The sequence below is a fragment of the Oncorhynchus mykiss genome, chromosome 5, assembly GCF_057628025.1.
Source record: "Oncorhynchus mykiss isolate SJ-2025 chromosome 5, ASM5762802v1, whole genome shotgun sequence".
NCBI classification, from domain to species: domain Eukaryota; kingdom Metazoa; phylum Chordata; class Actinopteri; order Salmoniformes; family Salmonidae; genus Oncorhynchus; species Oncorhynchus mykiss.
The window spans coordinates 59667686-59694434 of NC_143026.1; the positions used below are offsets into that span (position 1 = coordinate 59667686).

The window sequence follows — 26749 nt, forward strand, 5'->3', positions numbered from 1 at the left end:
CAAATCCGGCTTTAAACTTCTTCACAACAATATCTCGGACCTGCCTGGTGTGTTCCTTGTTCTTCATGATGCTCTCTGCGCTTTTAACGGACCTCTGAGACTATCACAGTGCAGGTGCATTTATACGGAGACTTGATTACACACAGGTGGATTGTATTTATCATCATTAGTCATTTAGGTCAACATTGGATCATTCAGAGATCCTCACTGAACTTCTGGAGAGAGTTTGCTGCACTGAAAGTAAAGGGGCTGAATAATTTTGCACGCCCAATTTTTCAGTTTTTGATTTGTTAAAAAAGTTTGAAATATCCAATAAATGTCGTTCCACTTCATGATTGTGTCCCACTTGTTGTTGATTCTTCACGAACAAATACAGTTTTATATCTTTGTGTTTGAAGCCTGAAATGTGGCAAAAGGTCGCAAAGTTCAAGGGGGCCGAATACTTTCGCAAGGCACTGTAACTTGGGTCAAACGTTTCGGGTAGCCATCCACAAGCTTCTCACAATAAGTTGGGTGAATTTTGGCCCATTCCTCCTGACAGAGCTGGTGTAACTGAGTCAGGTTTGTAGGCCTCCTTGCTTTTTCAGTTATGCCCACAAAGTTTCTATGGGATTGAGGTCAGGGCTTTGTGATGGCAACTCCAATACATTTACTTTGTTGTCCTTAAGTCATTTTGCCACAACTTTGGAAGTATGCTTGGGGTTATTGTCCATTTGGAAGACCCATTTGTGACTTCCTGACTGATGTCTTGAGATGTTGCTTCAATATATCCACATCATTTTCTTTTCTCATGATGCCATCTATTTTGTGAAGTGCACCAGCCCCTCCTGTAGCAAAGCACCACCACAACATGATGCTGCCACCCCCGTGCTTCATGGATGGGATGGTGGTCTTCGGCTTGCGAGCCTCCCCCTTTTTCCTCCAAACATAACAATGGTCATTATGGCCAAACAGTTCTTGCTTGCTGAGCGGCCTTTTAGGTTTTGTCGATATAGGACTTGTTTTACTGTGGTTATAGATACCTTTGTACCCGTTTCCTACAGCATCTTCACAAGGTCCTTTGCTGTTGTTCTGGGATTGATTTGCACTTTTCGCACCAAAGTACGTTCATCTCTAGGAGACACTCTCCTTCCTGAGCGGTATGACGGCTGCGTGGTCTCATGGTGTTTATACTTACGTACTATTGTTTGTACAGATGAACGTGGTACATTCAGGCATTTGGAAATTGCGCCCAAAGATGAACCAGACTTGTGGTCTACAATTTGTTTTCTGGGGTATTGGCTGATTCCTTTTGATTTTCCCATGATGTCAAGCAAAGAGGCACTGAGTTTGAAGGTAGGCCTTGAAATACAGCCACAGGTACACCTCCAATTGACTCAAATTATGTAAATTAGCCTATGAGAAGCTTCTAAAGCCATGACACCATTTTCTGGAATTTTCCAAGCTGTTTAAAAGGCACAGTCAATTTAGTGTATGTAAACTTCTGACCCACTGGAATTGAGATATAGTGAATTATAAGTGAAATAATCTGTGTAAACAATTGTTGTGTCATGCACAAAGTAGATGTCCTAACCGACTTGCCCAAACTATTGTTAACAAGACATTTGTGGAGTGGTTGAAAAACTGGTTTTAATGACTCCAACCTAAGTGCATGTAAACTTCCGACTTCAACTGTATAACAAGACCAGTTGCCCATTATTGCGCCGAGTTCAGGTGCAACATGTTTCATAATCTGTAAATGCCAAATAAATGGCAAAATCACTTTCTCAATCCTCAAACCCTTTGCCATATAAGCAACCTTTGCTTCTGTTTCACAAGAGAGGAATCATCAGGCAAAATGTCTAGATTAATCTTCACTGCAACTAAACTACTAATTCCTGCAAATCCAGTGCAGTTTTTCCATAGTGAGAATCCAAAAGCTGGGAAGAAGGAAGGCATACATTACCATATTACCATTACCGTAAAAAAATGTTTGTTCTTATCCATTGATTCCTGCAGTATAGTTTGGTAATATACTTTTAATACATTTCTAGTTAGCCGTGCTGGCCATGTAACAGATGACAAACTTTGATAGCAGGATTGCTGTATTTCATTTCAACATAAGTATAATGTCACCATCCTAGTAAAAAGTATAAGGAGCAATGCTATATTCCCTGCTGGAATTCTTGATGTGAAATACAAGTAACATAATCAACATGGAAAAATGCATAATGTTGATCAAAAAATACCATTTGTAAGCATTTCTTCAACCACGACTAGCTATTTGACAGCAAGATTGTCATACAATGTGTTTTGGATTGACATATTCAAAGTCAGGTGACGACAAAGAAAAATAAAAATGAATGGACAGCAGAGGACAATGCAGGCGGTGAGCTAAAATGAATACATTCTCAATTTGGTGCTCGGAGCATCCAAATGACATTCCTAAAAACTGATAGAGGACTCCTCAAATAGAAAAGGATTCCTCAATATAAAACAGTCCCATGGACAGTTTATTTAAATGATTGATTTAAAACTTAAAAAAAAAAAACATTATTTAATCACCCTTTGTCATCAGATAACAAATTAAACAGTATAGTGTGGTTTAAGTCTCATTTTGCTGTTCACAACCTCACCCCTGGCAGGCAAATCATGCAAAAAATAAAATACTGGGGGGAAATTACAATTCACAGAGGGGTAAGAATGGAGGGTTTGGGAGCCATAGGAATTTGGAGCAAACAGATGGGTGAACTATAGGGAAGCCAAAAATGTAAAACACTCATTAAATAGAAGTTACAAAAGGAAGGCCATTCTACCAACCTGGTTTAGTGGAAACTCCTAAGAGAAGGAAGGTGGCTTAAACCAGTTCGTACATTCAGTAACCATTCAGAAACACTTTGACTCAGGTTCAAGTAACGACTCAGGTTCAAGTAACGACTCTGTGGGTTTCAATGTCACAACATACTGGTCACATTCAGCGATTCTTTCTATGAAGTTGGTATATGCTGGCTTAGGTTGCTTTCACCTGCATTCATGTTTGTGCTTCTTTATACCTGCAAATAACCAAAAGGAAGTTAAGGGTACTGATTCGGATGCATTCATTATTTTTAATGTGATAAATCACGGTCACCTTGTATGAAAATCAGTACCAGTGGTAATTTTACTGATTTTGTGTAACTAGTGTGAAATTGTTTCAAATACTTTGGATTTGACAACTTAATTCTAGTCATGTAGCTAACATTCTGTACGCACGACTGCATTTCACAGGGGAAGAGTCACATTCAAATTTGAACGCCAATTGACTCTCCATACTAAATAACCAGATTCGGCGGATGCATCTTCAAGCCTTATCCTTCTTCCAGCCGCCATCCTAGTCTATTCCTTAACTGTTACACTACATGACCAAAAGTATGTGGACACCTGCACATCGAACATCTCATTCCAAAATCATGGGCAATAATATGGAGTCGGCCCCCTCTTTGCTGCTATAACAGCACTAGATGTTGGAACATTGCTGCGGGGACTTGCTTCCATTCAGCCACAAGAGCATTAGTGAGGTCGGGCAACTAGGCCTGGCTCGCAGTTGGCGTTCTAATTCATCCCAAAAGACAAACCATTTCTGTATGGACCTCACTTTGTGCACGGGGGCATTGGCAGGCTGAAACAGGAAAGATCTTTCCCAAAACTTTTGCCACAAAGTTGGAAGCACAGAATCGTCTAGAATGTCGTATGCTGTGGCGTTAATATTTCCGTTCATTGGAACTAAGGGGCCTAGCACGAACCATGAAAAATAGCTCCAGACAATTATTCCTCCTTCACCAAACTTTACAATTGGCACTATTCATTCGGGCAGGTAGTGTTCTCCTGGCATCCACCAAACCCAGATTCATCCGTCCGACTGCCAGATGATGAAGCGTGATTTATCACGGCAGAAAACGCATTTCCACTGCTCCAGCGTCCAATGGTGGCGAGCTTTACACCACTCCAACCGACGCTTAACATTGCGCATGGTGATCTTCGGCTTGTGTGTAGCTACTCGGCCAAGGAAAGCCATTTCATGAAGCTCCCGATGAACAGTTATTGTGTTGAAGTTGCTTCCAGAGGTAGTTTGAAACTCGATAGTGAGTGTTGCAACTGAGGACAGACGATTATTACGTGCTACGGTCCCATTCTGTGAGCTTGTGTGGCCTACCACATCGCGGGTGAGCCATTGTTGCTCCTAGACATTTCCACTTCACAATACCAGCACTTAAAGTTGACCCGGACTCTAGCAGGGCAGAAACCGACTTGTTGGAAAAGTGACATCCTATGACATTTTGAAAGTCACTGAGCTCTTCAGTACGGGCCATTCTACTGCCAATGTTTGTCTATGGAGATTTCATGGCTGTGTGCTCGACTGTATACACCTGTCAGCAACGGGTATCTGAAATACCTGAATCCACTCATTTGAAGATGTGTCCACATACTTTTGTCCATGTAGCGTATTTCACACCTAGCCACCTGCAACTTCAATAGTAACACAAAAGTGTGTAGACTATAGTGGAAATCAGTTTCCATTAATAGCTCAGTGTTCATGCAGATGGATCTTACATCCACAAGGAATTCCCCCAAGTAAAGCATTCATTCAAAGCCGCTGCCAATCGAAGCATAAAAACATTTAAAACATAGAATATTATCCGCTGAACATCACAGCGGGTGACATCTCATGTAACCCCCCCCCCCTTTCAAAAGATCAAAAAAGCCTTTGCTACAACTTCAAATAATATTGAGTCAATATTCTTCAATGCTGGTCATTTTTCTATTAAATCTTTTTTGCCTTTTGCGCTCTGCAATAAGGTACTTCAAAAACAAATAGTCTCATGATTAAAGATCTCTTGGATCCAGAGCTCACCACTTCAGAAACCTTCCTCTGATATCCCCATGCCACTCAACTCCACCAGACTTCTAGTTAACCACCTGTTTCTGAAAAGACCTGTTGAAAAAGCCAAATGGTTCCGAAGGCCATCAAAGGCATTTCAATTCAAAGTTCTTTATTATCAGACTTTAGTGGAGAAAACTTTTCAACTCAAAGTTGAACGACGATGTGAACTGCAACTGTTCCTCTTGGAGACGGTTCCTCTTGGAGACGGTTCCTCTTGGAGACGGTTCCTCTTGGAGACGGTTCCTCTTGCGGTCATTTGATGAGAATTCAGGTCTGAGAGTTGAGATCAACACCGCAAGTGATCAACATTGAGGTGACGATTTCCTATGTTGCCTGCTTGAAGTGTTCCACACCCTCCCCCCTCTACTTTCTTGTTATCCGCTTTCGAGAGTTTGTGGAAAGTGCTCCCCCAGCCAAGTTGCTTGAGAACTTGTCTTTCTTTCTCTGTTAGCTGATCAAAGAGCAAGGTCCTCTGGATAACTGGTCATTCTCTCAGACAGAGGTGTGAGGTTAGAATGGGAGGTGGGAAAAGGGTTGTGGAGGGAGGGAGTTGTTCCTCGTTTCGTCTTCCTCACGACAGCTCGACCACTGGCCACCGTCTTCCTCTCGCTTTCGTTCCCATGTGCCGGCAGTGGTCCCTCACTCCCACACGTTCTCTCTTCCTGGCCGTCCGTTTTTTCTACCACTTTCGCGATTGGTTGGTTTCTCTCTCCCGTTGATTTCACACGGTGGTGCTTCAGTTGTAGAGGAAAACAGGTATCCATTTTTTGTTTTTATTATTACCCAGATTAAAATGCTGATGAACTAAGCTCAGCTCAAGCCTAGCTCCTCTTCCAACAACCTGAGAAAAGGAAACAATAAGGATATTCAAAATGGCTTCCGCCAACACGATCATTGGTCTGTACAGTGGAGGTCAAATCAATAACACTTCTTGATGACTCTAGTACCGTGGGAATGGGAATAGTTATCTTACACTCTAGTACTGTGACAGTCCAGTCACTCCACCATGTTGGTATGCACGTTCACCCTGGTAAGTCGAATCCTGCGACAGAGCCACGTCGATCTGGGACTTGAACTCGTCACCTAAATAACTGTCCTGTTAAAACAGAAGGAGAAACACCCAATTACATCCAAAACATAATTCGTCCAACTAATGTTTCCTACATTTTTTCAGCACTGAGCAAATTTCAGGTCTGCTGAGCACAAACTTGAACGTTGTGAAACGTGCGTTTACTGTGAACACTGAGGCTGTACCCGGTTTAAGTCAGTTTTAACAGTGGCCAAGTAGGCTACTGTGGCTATTTGATCATAATGTAGGCCTACCAGAGTGGTCTACCATCAAAAACAATGGAGGAAATGCATCCCATAACATTTTAACATGGAAATAGCTGTTCTATCATTCAGCCTACAGTAGCAGCCAGTGTGTGGTGTTCAATGTGGGCCTACATTCCATGAAACTTTAGAAAATAACATGCATGTTGTGTTGTTTGATGCAAGAAACCACTTTACAAAATAAAACGCATTATTATTTCCATACCATTATTACAGAGAATCAGACAAATTATGCTACCCTCTGCCTATTTATTGGCTACTTAGCTTATTCAAGCCTGCCTCAAAATACAACACTGCCGGGCCTCCCGGGTGGCGCAGTGGTAGTAGGTGCCACCAGAGACTCTGGCTCTGTCACAGCCGGCCTCGACCGGGCGGCGCACAATTGGCCTAGCGTCGTGCGGGTTAGGGAGGGTTTGGCTGGCAGGGATATATATCCTCGTCTCATCGCGCACTAGCGACTCCTGTGACGGGCCGGGTGCAGTGCACACTGACCAGGTCGCTTGGTTGGGTTGTGTTTCGGAGGATGCATGGCTCTCAACCTTCGCCTCTCCCGAGTCCGTACTGGAATTGCAGTGATGAGACAATACAGTAACTACTAACAATTGGATACCATGAAACTGGGGAGAAAAAGGGGGTAAGAAAATATATATATATTTTCCTGACTCTCTTGTAGGAAGCAATCGCTGAGGGGTAGGTTTATGACAGTAAACATACCCCCCCTCTCCCCCCCTTTTTCCTTTTTCTACCCTACTGATGTGACCTTGAGAGATTCTGGGAACAGAAGGTGGGGGGGAATGAACCATATTTTGGTAATCCGACCAGTACTTAATGCATATGATGTCAGTTTGGTTGTCATCTGAGACCTTCTCGTCAATGATAGGATGACAAACTCTACAGTGGAAAGAGTTAGTTATCAAATTCACATGGAATTATTGTGTAATTTAAATGTTTGAATATAACATTATTGGTGAAAAGATTAAATGTAATTTTAGCTTCCAAATGAGAGATTTGGGTTTTCATAAGGTTAGAGCTCTGCTCAATCAGTGACCCGCCCCTGTAAAGAGACATGGGCTATAAAACTATTTTAAAAAACTCTCACTCCAATATATAAAGCCTCAACGAAAATGTAACCTCCTGTTCCGGGTACATTAGGATGACGATCCGATGTCAGAATGGTTCAGATAATAACTACAGAACGAAGCCAACCTCGGCGTGAGCTTTGGTTGCGAATGGTATGAACTTTGAACTCTTATTCACTACAGAAGTGATACCTCCTAGCCGTAGAGTTAGCAACAGCACCAACAAATGTGGGCTAGGAAAGGACAGACAGAGTATCCAGTCTACCACCCAACGACGACACTACAACGTTTCCCATTCACCACCAGAGACACTCTTCAAAGGACAAAGGACTCTGTTGGGCAACACGGTCATCCATCTACCACCAACCTATCAAAGTGCAGCTCAGAGTAAATATTTATTGCATTTTCCTTTTCCAAATGGGCGGTAATTTAGAATGCATAAGATACTGTGTTTACGATAGAGTTGCTGGCCACAGCCCGATAGAGACATCGCTTCTCCCTTTGTTCTTCAGTCTTCCCGCTCTTTCACTCAAACCCAGCCCCCTTTTCTTTTGTGTAACCAGCTGTCATATCTGTTCCGTCTGCTAGGGACATTTTCCTTTATGACGTAATTTGTAATCAATGTATGATCCATTCTGTGTAGATGTAATTCTGTGTGATTAGTTAGGTATTTAGTAAATAAATAATTAAACCCAATTTTGTATTGCTGATTCAACTTGTTAGCCAGGGTTCGTGAAGATAACCAAGAATACAACTTTCAGATGAGACTGAAATAAGGTGACGATTAATATTGACTGCTAATGATGTAAAATATTACATCTTAGGTCTTTAAGAGTTTATTCGGAAGATAACAGCTCTATAAATATTCTTTCCTGGTGCTCCGACTTTCTAGTTAATTACATTTACATGATTAACTCAATCAGGTAATATTAATTACGGAGAAAGGATTTTATAGAATAGCATGTCATATCACTTAATCCGGCATAGCCAAAGACACGACAGATCTATAACTGGGTTAACAACTCACTAACTAGCAAAGGACATGAACAATATGTGCACACATGGCTATATGCAGCTCTCGCTTTGATCTCAAAACAATCTACTCACGACCGCTCATGCTGTAAACAGTCCAGTTCAAAGTAAATGGCACAGATCCATATATGGCAATGGTCTATTTGCATATAGGCCTACTGCAGCTCTGATTGGTAATGCCGCACGCTACAACAAAATCTCTTGTGTAGTTAGTTTTGCATTCTAAGTCTTGCATAGTTATTTTTGTTTTGGTATGTTGCATTAAAAGTGGCGCTGATTCGATCACAATTGCCACAGTAAAGGGAAACATAGTGTTAACAGGGAAAACTCTAAAAAGTTGAGTGAAGTTCAATCTCGTGCTTCCCTCCGTGGGACAATACTGTATTTCTTCTGCGCAGTCCCAGGGGAGCTGCGCAGCAGTCTCGAGGCTACTGCGCACCCGCACGCAGCTTAAAGGGGACATTGCTTCCAACACATTTCCCTAAGAGTATCAGATGATGTCAGCAATATGAACCTCCACCCAGCAAATAAGAGGTGGCATTATTACCATTTTGCTTACGTTATTATTACCATTCTACTTCTTGCTTGGTTCAAGCAATATGTCAAAAACATTACATCTAACCAATGGGCAAGGTGAAGCTGTTATAATCTTTTACTTATACCCATCTAATCCTCTCAGATCTCCACAATCACATAAAGAGTAAGGTACGATTTGGGATTGGGCATAGGAGTACAAGGCCAGATTCTGATTTGGTATTAGGTAGTAAAGAGTGGAGTTTAGGCCGGTCTTGTTACCTGGGAAAGTTCAGGCTGGGAGAGGCCAGGCTGGCTCATCTGGGAGGGCTGACTCATGGTGATGTAGCCCTGGGTGAGTGGCCCCTGGGAGAAGGGCTGGGAAGATACGTCCTGGCTAGCCTGGCTGTTGTGCCCGTTGGCCTGCCCGCTGCTACCGTGGTTCCCCATGCCGCGGGTCCTCTGGCGCCCGCCACGCCCTGCTTTGCCCTTCAGCACCCCACCACAACCTGGGTGGCACAGAGAGAGTATGTTCCCGCTCACTTATCAAACACACGAAAAATGAACATGCATTACAGACGAGAAATAGTAGGGGTACGAGGACATCTCCAAACCCCCATAACATAATATCACCAACAACAGTACCACATGAAGAATACTCTTGTGAGCAACACAGAGACTTCTGGTCATTTGGATAATGTCCAACTTCACAGGGCCAAATACAATATCCACCAGTCAATATATGAACAACTAATGAATAGTAGTTGTTTCGCTTTCTGCTCACCTGCAGCAGGGCCATTGGCCTGGGCCAGGTAGCCTGGCGGAGGCATGGGGGGCACCACCAAGTTGAAGGGAATAGGCATGTTCATGGCCGCCATGTGGGCTGGCCCAGTCCCAATCATGCCGATCTGATCGTGGGTTTGGAAATACATGTTGGATGGACGCCCTGTAGAAAGAAAAACACAGAAAACATGTCACAGTAGTGTGTGAGCGGTCTCGTTGCTGTAGGACGCGTTTGTTGCAATGCAATAAAGTCTGGTGCCACCTTACAGTTCTAGCAAGGCATTAGCCTACAGTACCTTCAGAAAGTATTCACAACCTTGACTTTCTCCCCAAAAACATTGTGTTACAGCCGGAATTTAAAATGCATTCGATTTAGATTTTGTCATCACTAGCCTACACACAATACCCCAAAGTGGAAGTTTTTTTTAAATAAAAAAATTAATTAAAAAATGAAAAGTTGAAATGTCGAGTCAACCCTTTTCTTATGACAAGCCTAAAAAAGTTCAGGAGTAAAAATGTGCTTAACAAGTTACATAATATAATAAACAAAAATATAAAATGCAACATGCAACAGTTTCAAAGATTTTACTGCGTTTTAAAAAATGTATTTAACTAGGCAAGTCAGTTAACATATGTTGGTCACAGACACCTTAAAAAAACAGGTAGGGGCATGGATCAGAAAACCAGTCAGTATCTGGTGTGACAACCATTTGCCTCATTTAGAGCGACACATCTCCTTCGCATAGAGTTGATTAGGCTGTTGATTGTGACCTGTGGAATGTTGTCCCTCTCCTCTTCATTGGCTGTGTGAAATTGCCTTTATTTAACTAGGCAAGCCAGTTAAGAACAAATTCTTATTTTACAATGCCTGCCTACCCCCACCAAAACCGGACAACGCTGTGCCAATTGTTTGGCGCCTTATGGGATTCCCGATCCCAGCCAGTTGTGATACAGCCCGGGATCGAAGCAGGGTCTGTAGTGATGCCTCTAGCACTTAGATGCAGTGCCTTAGACCGCTGCGCCACCGGGAGCCCCAAAAAATATAGGCGGGAACTGGAACTCGCTATCGTACACGTCGATCCAGAGCATCCCAAACATGCTCAAATGGGTGAAATGTCTGGTGAGTATGCAGACCATGGAAGAACTGGGACATTTTCAGCTTCCCGGAATTGCATAGAGATCCTTGCGACATGGGGCCGTGCATTATCCTGCTGAAACAGGAGGTGACGGCAGTGGATGAATGGCCGACGATGGGACTCAGGATCTTGTCACGATATCTCTGTGCATTCAAATTGCTAAAAAATAAAATACAATTGTGTTCGCTGTCCGTAGCTTATGCCTGCCCATATCACAACCCCACCATGGGCACTCGGTTCACAACATTGACATCAGCAAATAGATTTATTTTGTCGGGGACAGCCCTAATAATATATATGTTTTGGAATGTTCGTTCAAATAGGTGCAGGGTTTTTAATTTAGCTGTTTAAAAATAGGAGTCAGAGACATCATCATGGTTCAGAAGAGGGTGAGTAAAGAGCAAAACGTGAAGAGAGGAGTGTGAGCAGCAAATACGTTAGAAAAACAAATGTGTGTAAAATAACACATGCCGAACGTGATCCGGAACGTTAGCTTTGAGAAAGAGGCCACGGCCGTATATTAAACACTTTCCCACTAACCTGCGCTGCTGCGATCGTAGGCAGACCCAGGGATGAGGGCCTCACGGGCATCATACATGGCAGTGCTCATGAACCGGGCTCCCTGGAACACAGACAAGGGTTCAATACCCTCAAAAAACACAGTGGCACTGCTGTACTGTTGTCATAACATTGCTGTAAATGGCATTACATATTGGCCAAAGTGTTACTGAGGTAAAAGTGTTAAGTACTAATTTAAAAAAGGATATGAGGGGAATAGACTCATCATGGGTTCAATACCCACACTGAAAACATGTGCCAACTGTACACTCCAACACATCCAACATATAATGCGTGTTCATGCAAGTGTGATAACTCACAGGGTTGATGGCATTGACCAGCTTGCGGGGCCTGCTGAACTGCATCAGGCTCTCTCTCAGGTTGTTGAGGGGTCCCTCCACCAGAACCTTCTGCTCCTTGTAGTAGTTGAGAAGGTGGTTCCACAGAGGCTGCTTGGACAGGGCCTTTGGGTTGCCCACAATGATCACCCCATACCTGAAAATACACGTTACACACACACACACACACACACACACACACACACACACACACACACACACACACACACACACACACACACACAGTGGGAGAAATCTAAGGACAAGGCAGTCTCAAACTGCACCATTTTGTCTACGGTGTCAAGGATGAATGTGGACAGGGATTCACATAGATTTTTTGATGACGCATTCCATACTGTTCCACTGAGGCTCATCACGATTCATCATCAAGGCTTCTAAACTACCATGACTTTGAACACAGACATCCTTTGAAGTAACTATTGCTAGGATCCCATTGTCCATTCTATGTCTTTTATATGTAATTCTATGACTTTGTCCATACAGATTTGAAACTGTCCATCCAGAGAAGCTGTGGTGAGAATGAAGACTAATGGTCCAGATGCTTACTTGGCTCTGGTGAGGGCCACGTTGAGACGGCGCGGGTCATTGAGGAAGCCGATGCCCTGGTGCTCGTTGGCTCGTACGCACGACAGGATGATAAAGTCCTTCTCCCTGCCCTGGAACGCGTCCACGCTGGCGATCTCAACCTCCTGATAGCAAGACAAGAGGATAGAACCGTGTTGTAACATTGGTCATCGAGACCTGTTGCATTTGGCATTGGTCAAATGGCAACAGGGATCGACAGAAATAGCAGCGCAATATTATTTTCAGATTTTATAAGTCTGCTACCATCTGCAGAACAATAACAAAGCAAATCAATATCACAAATCATGTTCTTGAGAAGACTTGCGACAACAAAAATATATTGAATTGTTTTTTTCCCAAGACAAGTGCAAGTTCAGCTATACTGCCGTACCTGGTAGAGTTTTGTATGGAGGGAACCACTGAACTGCATGTACTGCACCAGGTAGGACCTCTGGCCCTCGTAGGGGGTGATGATGCCTATCTGGTCAGGCTTGGCCCCAGCCTTCAGCAGCCTGGTTGTGATCTTCTCCACGTTGGCCGCCTCAGTTCTGGGGAGAGGACAGTGTTTAAAAAGGTTCCATTCAAACTAAATGAAGAGACGCACTCTATGTGCATTTCAAAATAGCAATCAATTCTGTTGATGCTTAGAGATGAACCTTGACAGGACTGTTAGCCGTACCTGTTCAGGTAGGACGTTCCAGAGCTGGCTATTTCCTCCTGGCCTTGAGTTACATAGAAGAACATGGGCTTGTCTGGCTGCGGCCACTGGAAGTCAAAGCCTTTCTTGATGCGGTCAGCTTCCCAGGATAAACAGAGAATTTGTCAACATGGTTAGTATGGGAATTGGTCTTCAATAATTCAGCGAGATTGTGAACAAACCTAAAATTGGCCATTTTATTCTACAGCAAATACGTGCAAAAAAGCAATATGCTTTGAGTTGCTGTCGATTTCAGAATGGCCTAACAAACTTCCACAGTAGAGTAAATGCTTTATACTCAGTGTATGAACACAAACACCGCTTGAATCCAAAGCAGATCTACACTGCTACTTCTAGATCTTCTAGGGATGAACAAACACACTTTCTACAAAAACGTCACATGTTCTAGATGCAAGGCACCAGTACATTGCTGATAATAAGTGTGAATTATTTTGAAATGAAAACATTTTTTTTACATTTAATTTTTAACACATGACAATTCAAAAGCTATAATATGACCGAGAAGCCTGGTGAAAACGTCTAACTCACCAGCGGTGACTCCGTTCTGCAGGGAGCCCTCGTAGAAGATGTTGGAGGGGAAAGAGCTGAGGGCCGGGTGCATACGGTACTGCACCTGCAGACGAATGGGCCTGATGCCCAGCACCACCAGACGCTCAAACAGAGACTGGGACAGGCCTGCTTTGGCTGCCTTCTTACACATCACTACTGGGCCCAGCTGGCAGTGGTCTCCCACCAGAATGAGCTGTGAAGGGGGGAATTAATGATGAAATGACAATCAATTAACCAAATATTCTCATGGGCTTTTACATTGTTTTCGTCTGGATTGAGTAAGTCACGGACAATTGACCTAGTTGAGCTGTTTATCTTGAACATAAATTGGTGTGTGGTTGTACCTGCTTGGCACCCAGGACCACAGGCACCATGCACTCTGGCTCGGTGGCCTGGGTGCTCTCATCAATCAAGATGGAGCGGAACTGCATCTTGGCCAGGCGTGGATCTCCTGCCCCCACACAGGTACAGCAGATCACATCCGCATTCTGCCGAGGGACAGAAGAGGAACAGTGGTTAACAGGTTAACAGTTGGTTTGAAATTGAAGGAACGGGGAGCCCATATCATCTTCGCTAGGTCAAAAAAAAAAAACATTCTACTTGACAGCACCTGCCATACTCTTCTCATAATACTGCTGTGACATATCGGGCGACAAAGGTGTAAGTGTTGTAAAAGTCCTCACCGTGAGCAGCTCTCGCTCAGCGGTGCGCTTCAGGGCCCGGTAACGCTTCTCGTCAGCAGACGACAGCTCCCCGGTCTCATCCTTCAGCTGTTGCAGCTTCTGCAGCTCTGGCATACTGAGGGTCACACCAGACACAGAGCAGGCAAAGTGGGTTGAGTCATTAGTAGCCTTGTCGAGAACCTGGCTTCCCTAATCGGAAAACCTGGCGAAGTTAATGGCAGAAACTAGTTCCAAAGGGGTATAAAGCCAGAGTGAATCAGTGACGCCTCGCAACACCTCAAACCAATTAAATGCCTTGTTTGGGCGGAGCTCTGAATGTGCCCACTAGAATAGTGTCGTAGGAGCAACGGTTATCCATCTCATTTCAAACCGCGTATGCGGAGGCGATTCCTTGAGAGTTAAGGACACAAACCTGATCCTTGATTATTGACATCAGATGAGAAACTACTATTACCATCGGTTTCTTCACTTTCAATAAATCAGACTGCCACACTAAACTATTACCACGGCCTGTAGGTAGACACGCCATAACTTCGTAGGGTGCAGAGAATTTGTAATGCCTTCGACTCGATTTGTGTAGAGCACATTTCGGCCAAAACAGAATTCCGCTTTTTCTCCAGGTTCTCTTCTATTTTCTGCGATGTTGCAAACTAGCATACGCAACAACTCTCTGCAAGTGTGGCCCCGGTCACATGTGAGAGTTACGGTTCTTGAAATTGAACATCCAATAAAATGTAGCCGCTGGAATCCATCAGACCAATCAAGCCATTTCAGATGATATAAAATTCTCCAGACCTCCAAATGAGGTGTGACAACAATGCGATTTGGAGGTATGGCTATGCAAAACTAAGTCTGTGGTTGCATTCCCCTGCTCAGAAGTTGCATGCATTAACCAATGTTTACGTGCCACGTCATCGACTGTGTCATCGACTTACAGATTGCTATGACAATGTGGTTAGCGGATAATTAAAATACATATCCAGGCGTTTTAAGATTTGGCATGAGTAAGTAAAGCCTGAGTAGAGGAACACCCCCATTAGAAACACACAGAATTAGAGTTATTATATATATATCAATGGTTCTGTTGGAAGTGCTTAAAAAAATCCATCCTTCCCTTTCTGTAATTCTTTGATATTCAAAACAGGGATAATACACTGCTACAAGCATTAACATGAGTGATTACGAGAGCACTACTACATGTAAAATTATATTTCAGACAGTGCTAACAATGACTTAATTTCCCAGCATGCCCCACCTGTCCATGTTGCGGATCTGGTTGTGCAGCGCCAGGAATGAGACGGGGGAGTCGATGGCCTCTCTGCTCTTAGCACACAGCCGGACCACCTTCAGACCTGACATGTGGATCTTCTCAGTCAGCTGGTCCACCGCGATGTTACTGGGAGCACACACCAGCACGGGTCTGCAGGAACCAAACACAACAGATGAACGCAGAAAGCTAGGGCAACGTGGAGATGCTTTTGATGTGCGTCGCTTCAGATTCTCGTTAAGTACGATACACTTGCTGTAAGTCGTTCTAGATGAGAGCTTCCGCTTAACGGCTTGAATGTAAACTGCACACGAAAATGCTTTAAAAAAATACACATATGCATAGTGAGTGTAACCCATCTTACCCGTTGCCCTGCCTGGCGAGCTGGTACACTATGGTGGCAGAGGTGACAGTTTTCCCAGTGCCGGGGGGGCCTTGGATAAGACTGAGGGGTCTTTGCAGCACAGTCTTCACAGCATACACCTATTTTACACACACAAATCAAAACATTTATGAAAGCTGTGCAAAGAGCACATGGTAGTACGGGGAATTAACATCTAACTCCAAATGAAGTTCTTCATGATTATAAGACGACGTTACTATAATACGGTCTCCCCATTATAAGAGGAAATGTCTAATTTTCTGTGATCATTCATCCACTAAAACGAATGGTTAAAAATGCAAACAAGTTCAGTTTCCGGAAGTCAGGTTGGGTCAGGTCAGTGAGGTGTTAAGAGTATGTGTGTGGGTCAGACCTGAGAGTGGTTGAGATCGGGCAGGCCCTGGGCAGTGAAGCGTTTGGGCAGCTGACACTTGATGATGACATCCTCCACCTCGTGGCCCAGCAGTTTGTGGTAGATGTAGCCTGACACGGACGTCTCGTCCACAGCAAAGGTCTTCAGGGCACTCTGCATTCTGGAACCCAGTGGAAACCAATGGGTTATGGTGGCGATAGAGAGTGACGTGATTAACAGCAATAATACCAGCTAGTACCTTCATATCATGTCTTATTCATTCAATTCTTCAATATACGTCAGGAGTTATGTTCGGGATAAATCATGTGAAACGCTGCCGAAGCTAAGGCATCAGTACTCTGGAAGTCACGTTTAAGAACACCAGAGCATCAACAACCAAAGTAGAACTGCTTAAATATTCAGATCGGCTTGTCACACCTGTCAAAGGAAGTGGACTTCCACACGAAATCCACCTGGTAGTCGTGGGTTGTTTCCACAGGTGCTCCGACACTGCTGCGCAATTCTATAGCAATCTCATCTCCATAGTCTTTCACAAAGGGTGCTAAGGAAATAAGTACAGCAAAATAGCCTTTCCTCCTTGTGGAATGTTAGAAAGAAAAAGACGTGTCCCCATCCCCTCCCCCACCCACTTGAACGGGGCTAATAGTAGGGAAGAAAAGCAAGGTCTACAGAACTGTAGATTTTCCCCTACATTAGCATATATCAGATACACTAGCCAGGTGCAAACTAGAGGGGCATTAACTAATGGGTGGGCTTCTCCTAAGGGAGTTCTATGGGGTATTGAACCCTTAATAATTTGGTTTAAATTAGGTAATTATCTCCCGATAAAATATGATTTATTTCTGCAAGCCTTTGAACATTGCAACCTAATAACGTGGCTAGTATCATTAGACTGATTACCTCACGTTTTGCATTGGTTACCAAGAACTAGTCTGCATTCTTTTTTTTATGACCCCCACCATGGAAAAATAAAGATGGAGAGGTGGATCCTATTTGTTAAAAAGGGACCACTTTGAAAAGGTGGTCAGAAGGGTAGAGATGAGCAACCATTGAAGAATTAAAGTTTTTCTTCAGAAATGGTCTTTTAGTTAAAGGATACTGTCTGGGACTTTGATGACATGACCGATGCCTTTCCAAAGTGGGGCCAGGTCTCCTTTGTAGCGCAGACAAATCTCATCTCCCTGCATCAACCGCATGTCTGTACAAACCACCACAAACAGAGACACATCAGAAACACTTTGCTCAAAACTATATCACAAAATATACGAATAATGGTTCCAATGAGGCGGACAGAATACAATACCGTACACACACGGCACGACACAAAACGAACACACCACCAGGGATGCAGGTATGGGATGCGCAGGATGCAAGGGTTCTCTATGCACAGCAGAACAACCGGTATACAGAGAAAAGTCAATTGAAAGAATTACCACCTGAATCCGTCTTGGGCAAGGAGAAATAGGCAATCCGCTTTTTATTCAGCCCCAGGTCCCACCTGACCGTTATATTATCTTGGGTCTATGAAGAGTTCCAGATGAGAACAAGGGAAACAATAAATAGGACAAGTTAGTCGTCATACTGTTATTAGCTACATAAAAGAAAACTCAGCCCCCTTGCTATGTTCAAGTACAATTTCCTTTTCTTTGAACATGCATCGTTCCCTGCACATGTTCACTGATTTGACAAATTTGGCCGGGTTATAGCAAGGCTTCCACCATTATGATTTTACCTCACACAAGACAGATAAAGTACTGCATGTAAACATTTAATAGAGTAGGTATGTTGTAGTAGGCAGTTGCACAGTAGACTCAGACGTTTTGTTGCCTTAAAGGGGAGCTTATGGATGATCTTGGGCCCTATAAAATCAGATTTCATTTTTGATGAATTCTGTTTTTCCATGTTTCAGATTTGCTGCCGTTTTTCTGGTTTTCGCTCACTAAAACACACTTAAAAAATATATATATAAAAAACTACTAAATTGGATGTTCCAAATCTACAACAACGCTTAAACTGCATCAGAATTTATGCATCTAAGAATGTTACATTTTTGGGTATAGATACCCTTAATTCAAGTGTGCACCAGCAAGAGACTTTGGTTTTTCTGTAGTACACATGTGAGTGCAGAGTTTGCTTTACAAATCACCACTGGATTGATGCAAATAATCATGATATCATTCTGCCAGGTAGGCATAGACTACTTTGCAATTGATATTTAATTGAAAAGGTTTTTGGGAAAGCCTTTCCATCTACCAGACGATAGTTATCATTAGCATCATCGCTATCAGCCACACAAAGTGGTAGACAAACGCGCACACACAGACAGGGGCATTCCCATACTGCCTCTTCAGAATGTTGAAGGTAAAAACAGAATCAACGCATGACTACAAAGTTCAATACATTTAGTCGGTTTCCTAATATGTTCAATACATTTTTGAATTTTGTTTAATGTCTGCATTCCGTGACTCCATCCGGGTTCTCCACATCGCAGATTTTTATAGGGACCTAACTATCTAAAGGGGATGTGGAGGCTATACCTGGGACTCTTTAAGCTTTTTGTCGTAGTCGGCCTCCAGTTTGACAAGGGGGCCGAAGATGTTCTGGTACTGGTAGGCATCCTCGTAGCGCAGCAGCACATGTTGAGGCTCCTCGTCTACACCGGGCTTCTCCAGATCCTCCAGAGTGGCTGTTGGATTGTCCTGAGACGAGAGGATGCACAGGTTCAAGTTTTCATGCACATCCATATATGGTAACACTGACTGATTCCTCCTACAGCTACTGACAGGTGTTGGTAGGGACTGTCCCTGCCTAGTTGTGTTGCCCTTCTGCCCCAAAAGAGGCCTTGATTTGTTGAATGAACCCCCCCCCCCCCCAGTATGTTTGATGCTGTGGTGTTTCATGGTTATTTATGAAGTTAAAATACGTGTACAGTGCATTGTCTACTTCATGGCCCTGGATAGGTTGAGTCAGCCCAGTACCTTCCAGAGCTCCTCTAGCTTGTTGATCTGTTGGGCGGTAATCTGGCGGGCCCGGAGCTGCTCCTGCTCCGAGGGGATCTTTACCAGCCAGGACAGGAAGCAGCGGTCCTGGATCAGCGGCTGCCACTGGGAGCTGTCCCAGTTTATGTCTTTCAGGCTGCTCTGACTGGCACATGGCTGCCTAAGAGCACAAACATTTGGATATAGTCAACATACACTTGCATTATCGAAAGTCTGTTCGACAGAAGATTGTGCTGATCTCTTGCCATAATAGGATATTCTCAAATCAAGTTTATAAGTCATATACACAGTTTATAGCAGGTATAAACGGTGCAGTGAAATGCTAAATTGCAAGTTCTTCGCTGCACCTTTTCAACCTGCTGTAAACGGTGTAAGCGTTGATTTGATACTTACGTTTACATCACGGATTCTATGGCAACACGTGTGTATACTGTCAAATCTATGGTAATAACACACACACAATCAGTCTCTCTATCACACCACACACACAGCGTTGGCCATCATTCCCTCTTTTTCAGCACATTATACACACCTGCACAGCAGCACCACCACAGAGTCGGCCTTGGCGGGTATGAAGCCCAGGAGGAAGACGTTGCGACAGCCACAGTTGTAGCACTCCAGCACCGTCTCGCCCAGCGGCCCGTCTTTGTGCAGAGTCACCTCTTTGCATTTGGCTCTCACCAAGTGGTTTACGATGTGGCTGAACGAGAGCATGGAAGACGATCAACTTACATGCACACGCATGTTATGAATGCATTTTTTTTGTGTGGATATGATGCTGTCGTGATGCATACCTGCCAGATGTATTGCCACGTCCATTGCAGAACCACTTCTTGCTTGTGTTGCAGTACACCACACACGCAGGATCATGGATGCCACAGTAACTGAAAAAAGAAACATAGCAACAGGCCCTTTTATGACTTCTCGGTCATACGTATTTACTCATAATCGGGTGAAGCAGCACCGAAAGCAATAACAGAGTTATAATACGTTTATATTACAACAGTTATTATTTTACTTTATTTACAAACTACCTGCAGGCATGCAGTGGGAGGTCTTTAGTGTAATAGGTGTCCTCTTCATCCTCCTCAAAGTTCAACTCGGAGAGAATTTGGCTCGCCTTGGCAACATCATCAACCCCTCCATTGTGAAGCCCTTCATTAGGACCATTCACCTACAGATAGAGTATGGTTGAATTAAGACTGAACTATTGCTATGGCACTAGGTAACGTTAGAAACATATTTAATTTGCCACTACTATGAACGCATACAACTTTAAAAAAGGTAAAACAACACAAGCATACTTTAAATTTGTGGACGAATTTTTTGGTTTGTAGTCAAACCACTTGATGAATACTTGGAACTGCTGCATTACGTCTTTACCCACATCCGTACTGTTGTTGTTAGTTAGCAATTTTAGCATGACCAACATTTAGCACATGTTTTTGGCCTTTAATTTTGGAGAGGAGGAAGTCAATGGGTGGCGATACGGTATTAGACAAGAAGCTAAGTTAGCTAACTAAAGCTACCGTACACTGTTAGCTATCACTAACTAACTTTGTAATATAGCCAGCCCAGTGACGTGTAAAAAGTGATTGATACATATAATGCTAGCTAGTTAGCAAACGAGTTAGCTAGTCAGCTAGCTAGTACGATCACTGGCTAACAACGCTTTATAATATTAGCTGGCTAGCTAACTGTTGATAGCGTAAGCAAACAGTCAACATTGTTGGTGGTGGCGAGCAAGCAAACTAACGCCTTAACGTTACTTGTTAGCTAGCGTGTTTGGCTAGCTAACGTTAACGGTTGACATGAAGAATAGAAACCTGATTGTCCAGCTGACTCTGGGTGTTGCCTTGAGTTTGTGTCTGGCTAGGTAGGGTAAAATCGGTAAACTCGTACTCCGAGCCCTGGGTATCTGCTCCAAGTAGCTCCGCTTCTTCAGTGTCCAGGAAGGTGAGCGTTTGAGAACTCGGCCCGTACGCTTCCACACTCATCTCGACACAAGTTGCGCGGACTAAACAGACTCCGATGCTGCGATGAATATGATCAAGATCTTCAGTGATATGTTTATCAATGCTGATATCTGTGATCACCGCTTCTTCTTCGAGTCTGATTTGAACATAAACAAAATTCTAACCGCACCAGAAATTAAACCGAAAACAACTCGAGGCGCCTGAACTCCAACACCAAACAGTGACGAACTTCCTAGCCACACAACGTGCATAGAGAACAGAAATGCAAATGAAGGAGGATTAAACTATTATTGATGGATTGATTGATATTGGTGACAAAAATCTATTTTTTATCATGTCAAAAAAAATCAGTAGCTATCAACTAGAAGTGTTTACTATGAATATACTTATGATTGGAAGAGAATTAACATTGTGTGTGGGTTATTCTCGAGGCACATGGGAAACCAAAATGATGTTAATTTATTTATTCAAACGTTAATGAGGGTCATCTTTTTCAATGTTTATTTTTGTTTACAAAACCAACCACTAAATAGAAATACGGGAAAATACAGAGGAATTTGATATACATCTAGATGTCATAAAATATGATATACATCTAAGAACAATAGGCCTACACATTGAGACAGAGGAGCATTTCTAGGTTGGTATAGATGTTAGGCATACTGGGATCGATGTATGGCGGAAGTTTATTTCTAAATAGTAACCTAGTGAATATTCTACAGCCCTTTCAATTATTACACAGGTCAGAAGAGTAGAGTAAGGAAATTGGTCACCTCAACAAGCATTTGGGGACATAGGCTTTCACATCTGTGAGTATAGTCACAATTTAATCACATATGTAATAACCAGTATGGGACAGTGTGAAGGAACACATACACAACACAAAGACAAATCTCCATGGATACAGTCCATGAACACTCAAATACCCAGTAAACACAAAACATATTTTAGGCAACGAAATTGCTTATGACAGTTGTTCTGGGAAGAAGATACAATTCATCTGGATCAGGTACTGTATGTTATTATGTGGTTGTACCACGAGAGGTATGACATGTCTTTTAAAATATAGATACAACACGGGAAGAAGCCGTAATGGGAGACAACTGAAAACAAATACTGTGTTATGACAAAAATACAAGAACAAAACTAAACTAGCTCAATGACGCTCATAAAGCTGAAACATCCAAAACAATTCATTCAATAAAGTAAAAAAGAAAGTGCTACAGCAATGCAAGAACTGGGTCCAATTCTCACCTGGCTGCCTACCTGCCCACTTCATCAAATGAAATCCTCGGCTGAGATAAGCATACTGATCTGATGAAGTTCATTGAACTTCAAACATCGCCATACAGCTATCAATCAAAGTTGGGCCCACAGACTTGAAAATATGAAATAGAACCAAACCGTTCCCTGATATAAATAACCGTAGTAAAAGGCACAACTACAACTTCTTATAAAAATACTCAAGAAACAATAAGAAATCCATGTAAATGAGCAGCATTTGGCTTTTGCAAGTAAGAGAAACTATCTAAAATTGTTGTTTCCCCCCCCACCCAAGAAAAACAACAAACAAAAGTTTAGATAACGTTGGGGGGATATGAAAACACAATATGCAGTTCACTTTAAATTTAAAAAAAAGTCTGCTCTACAGAACATTTTTCAGGTACATTAAACATTTCTATACAACATATAAATCCAGCAAAACACCTTATGAAAGCACCATCAGAATCACCTTTATTCACTATGTACATTTACAAATACTCAGAGTTGTACTTGGTGATATGGTGCCAGCTGCTTGTGATAGACAACATTTAGAGACAGAATACAGACAACAAAGTTTACACACATTATATACAACTAGGTAAAGTTAACATAGAGAAGGAGCAGATACACAAATGTACAGTGGGTATATTATTGATATACAGTGGATGTACACATTTACAGTATGAATCTACAGTGCCTTGCGAAAGTATTCGGCCCCCTTGAACTTTGCAACCTTTTGCCACATTTCAGGCTTCAAACAAAGATATAAAACTGTAGTTTTTTGTGAAGAATCAACAACAAGTGGGACACAATCATGAAGTGGAACGACATTTATTGGATATTTCAAACCTTTTTAACAAATCAAAAACTGAAAAATTGGGCGTGCAAAATTATTCAGCCCCTTTACTTTCAGTGCAGCAAACTCTCTCCAGAAGTTCAGTGAGGATCTCTGAATGATCCAATGTTGACCTAAATGACTAATGATGATAAATACAATCCACCTGTGTGTAATCAAGTTGCCGTATAAATGCACCTGCACTGTGATAGTCTCAGAGGTCCGTTAAAAGCGCATCATGAAGAACAAGGAACACACCAGGCAGGTCCGAGATACTGTTGTGAAGAAGTTTAAAGCCGGATTTGGATACAAAAAGATTTCCCAAGCTTTAAACATCCCAAGGAGCACTGTGCAAGCGATAATATTGAAATGGAAGGAGTATCAGACCACTGCAAATCTACCAAGACCTGGCCGTCCCTCTAAACTTTCAGCTCATACAAGGAGAAGACTGATCAGAGATGCAGCCAAGAGGCCCATGATCACTCTGGATGAACTGCAGAGATCTACAGCTGAGGTGGGAGACTCTGTCCATAGGACAACAATCAGTCGTATATTGCACAAATCTGGCCTTTATGGAAGAGTGGCAAGAAGAAAGCCATTTCTTAAAGATATCCATAAAAAGTGTCGTTTAAAGTTTGCCACAAGCCACCTGGGAGACACACCAAACATGTGGAAGAAGGTGCTCTGGTCAGATGAAACCAAAATTGAACTTTTTGGCAACAATGCAAGACGTTATGTTTGGCGTAAAAGCAACACAGCTCATCACCCTGAACACACCACCCCCACTGTCAAACATGGTGGTGGCAGCATCATGGTTTGGGTCTGCTTTTCTTCAGCAGGGACAGGGAAGATGGTTAAAATTGATGGGAAGATGGATGGAGCCAAATACAGGACCATTCTGGAAGAAAACCTGATGGAGTCTGCAAAAGACCTGAGACTGGGACGGAGATTTGTCTTCCAACAAGACAATGATCCAAAACATAAAGCAAAATCTACAATGGAATGGTTCAAAAATAAACATATCCAGGTGTTAGAATGGCCAAGTCAAAGTCCAGACCTGAATCCAATCGAGAATCTGTGGAAAGAACTGAAAACTGCTGTTCACAAATGCTCTCCATCCAACCTCACTGAGGGCCACAGCCTGGGGGAAGAAACTATTCAGGTGGCAAGACGTTTTGGGTATGTGTTGCAGTTTGCCCTTGCAGTGGGCAGACCCAAACCAGACAGTGATGGAGGAGATGAAGGATGGACTCAACGATTGATGCTTAAAACCGGATAATGTTTGGGTGGGAGATTGTGTTTTGCTGCTGCAAGTAGTACATCCACTGGTGTGCCTTCTTGGTGACCTCTGTGATGTTGTCCTCCAATTTGAGGTTGTGGGAGATGATGGTCCCCAGGAATTTGAATGATTCAGCCATGCTAACAGCTGAGTTAACAATCTCGAGGGGGAGAGATGGTGGGGGGCGTTTTCTTAAGTCAACCACCATTTCCACAGTTTTGTCTGTGTTGAGTTCCAGGTTATTTTGACTGCACCAGGCCACTAGTTGGTTGACCTCTCCACGGTACATGTACTAATCGCCGTCGGTGATGAGATCGACCAGAGTTGCGTCATCTGCAAACTTGAGTAGTTTGACAGATGCGTTGTTAGAGGTCCAAAGTGAGTAGAGTACAGGTGAGAGCACGCATCCTTGCGGCACTCTGGTGCTGAGGGATAAAGAGTCCGAGAGGTGTTTTCCCAGCTTCACGTGTTGCGTCCTGTTGGTTAGGAAGTCAGTAGTCCACTGATAGATGGAGCTGGACACGTTCAGCTAGGACAGTTTGTCTTGTAGCAGTTCTGAGATAATGTAATGAAAGCAGTGCTAAAGTCCACAAACTATGTCCTTGTATATGTCTATGGGTTATCGATGTGTTTGAGGATGTAGTGTTGGCCCATTTCGACAGTGTCGTCCACAGACCTGTCAGCTCTGTAGGCAAACTGCAGTGGGTTGAGGGAGGCGTCAGTGATGGTTTTGAGATAGGAAAGTACCAGGCGCTGAAAGGTTTTCATGATTACCGAGGTGAGCACTGCAGGTCTGTAAAAGTTCAGGCAGGACACATTTAGGTTTTTTTGGGACTGTAACAATGATGGAAGATTTGAAACAGGCAGGAACAGTGCATTGCTCTAATGACTGGTTGAATATGGTCAGTGAAAACGGGAGAGCTGGTCTGTGCAGTGCTTTAAACCTTAAATAACTACGCCATTTGAGGGGAAGGTTACTAACCTGACATAACACGTGGAATTGTTTTAAGATGGTCATACCATGGATCATTTAGCTATTTGATTTGGAATTTTAGCACACCTTTAGGTGTAAACATTAAAAAAATAAAAATAAATGTGTTGATAAAATATTGAACTTGGCCATTACTATATCCCATAAACGCATTGAATAAACATTCATAAATGGCAAAAAAAATAAAAAATCTGAAAACAATAATCAGAAAGGAATAAGGTTTTGAAGGTTGGATACACATTTAACCTCTTATTTCTGTTGTCACAAAACTACTCCCATAACCCATACAAATGAATGGAAGTATCTTAAGACAGGTCCCGTGACACAGGAGAATACCATTGTGTTTGTGACAGTCTCCCCTTTCCATTGAGTGGTTATTATAGTTTGTAGGCCAAACCGTTCGGAAGCTACAGACGTTTTTGTGAGAAGCTAGATTTTTTGGGATGTCTCATGGTCTGACAGCTCTAGCTCTGTTACCTTCCACCGCAGATACGGAAAGGCCGCCATAGGCGGATGCAGTGGCTTGAGACGTAACCCATGTAAAAAATTGGGGATGATGATTTTTAAAATTGTATTACTTAGATTGATGCACGTGTGCGTCAATAGACTTAAGTATTAAGTAGAGGAGAGAGGAGCCTGGAGAGAAATGGGGAGGGGAGGGGTAGATGGGTGAGAGGGGGAAGTGGCAAGGAGGGGTAGATGGAGGGTGTGTCAAATCTGCAGTAGAACTAGTTTAGTTTATTCGGCAGTGAGGGGTTAGGGTTTGTAGCTTTAGGTTTCTAGTTGGACATTTCTTTCAGTCCTTTCCAAATAGACAAGCAGTTGCTCTAGCCTGTCTTTGTACTGCTGTTTGGCTGCCTTCATTCCTGAGAGTAGCTTTTTCTTGACCTCTATAGAGTACCCTGGTCTTGCTCTTCGGCACTGTGGAGAGCCCTAAGCTCACCAGTGACCCATGGCTTGTCGTTGAGGTGTGATAGAAAAGTATTTGGATGGTATGTAGTTCTCCTCACATACACTGATGTAGGATGTGAATATGTCTGTGTAGTCGTGTATGTTGGCTTTGCTGTCCTTGAATATGTTCCAATTTGTGTTGTCTAGGCAGTGCTTTCACTTCCCAATGTCCTCGTCAGTCTATTTCCGCATGTTTGACAGGCTTGGCAGTTTTTAGTTTATGTCTG

The 26749-nt window shown here is 43.0% G+C and overlaps 1 protein-coding gene across 9 annotated transcripts; it reads right to left on the reverse strand.

Moving 5' to 3' along the window:
• Positions 1-2000: 2000 nt before the first annotated feature.
• LOC110524138 (regulator of nonsense transcripts 1) lies at positions 2001-21659 on the reverse strand. 9 transcript variants are annotated; one of them, XM_021603501.3, is made up of 24 exons: positions 21054-21659; positions 20262-20401; positions 20022-20111; positions 19760-19927; positions 19207-19387; positions 18766-18927; positions 17665-17749; positions 17328-17426; positions 16646-16754; positions 16229-16388; positions 15838-15956; positions 15462-15626; positions 14207-14321; positions 13868-14011; positions 13503-13716; positions 12936-13053; positions 12648-12804; positions 12239-12381; positions 11654-11828; positions 11316-11397; positions 9641-9802; positions 9139-9365; positions 5874-5996; positions 2001-5741 (listed from the first exon to the last, which is right to left on the reverse strand). In XM_021603501.3, the coding sequence occupies exons 1-23, from the start codon at positions 21222-21224 to the stop codon at positions 5877-5879; spliced, it is 3306 nt and encodes a 1101-aa protein (XP_021459176.3). In that variant the 5' UTR covers positions 21225-21659; the 3' UTR covers positions 2001-5741; positions 5874-5876. The 9 variants fall into 9 exon arrangements, with proteins under 9 accessions (XP_021459176.3, XP_021459174.3, XP_021459175.3 ...); XM_021603499.3 differs by having other exon boundaries at positions 16646-16769; XM_021603500.3 differs by having other exon boundaries at positions 17662-17749.
• Between the last annotated feature and the right edge of the window lie 5090 nt (positions 21660-26749).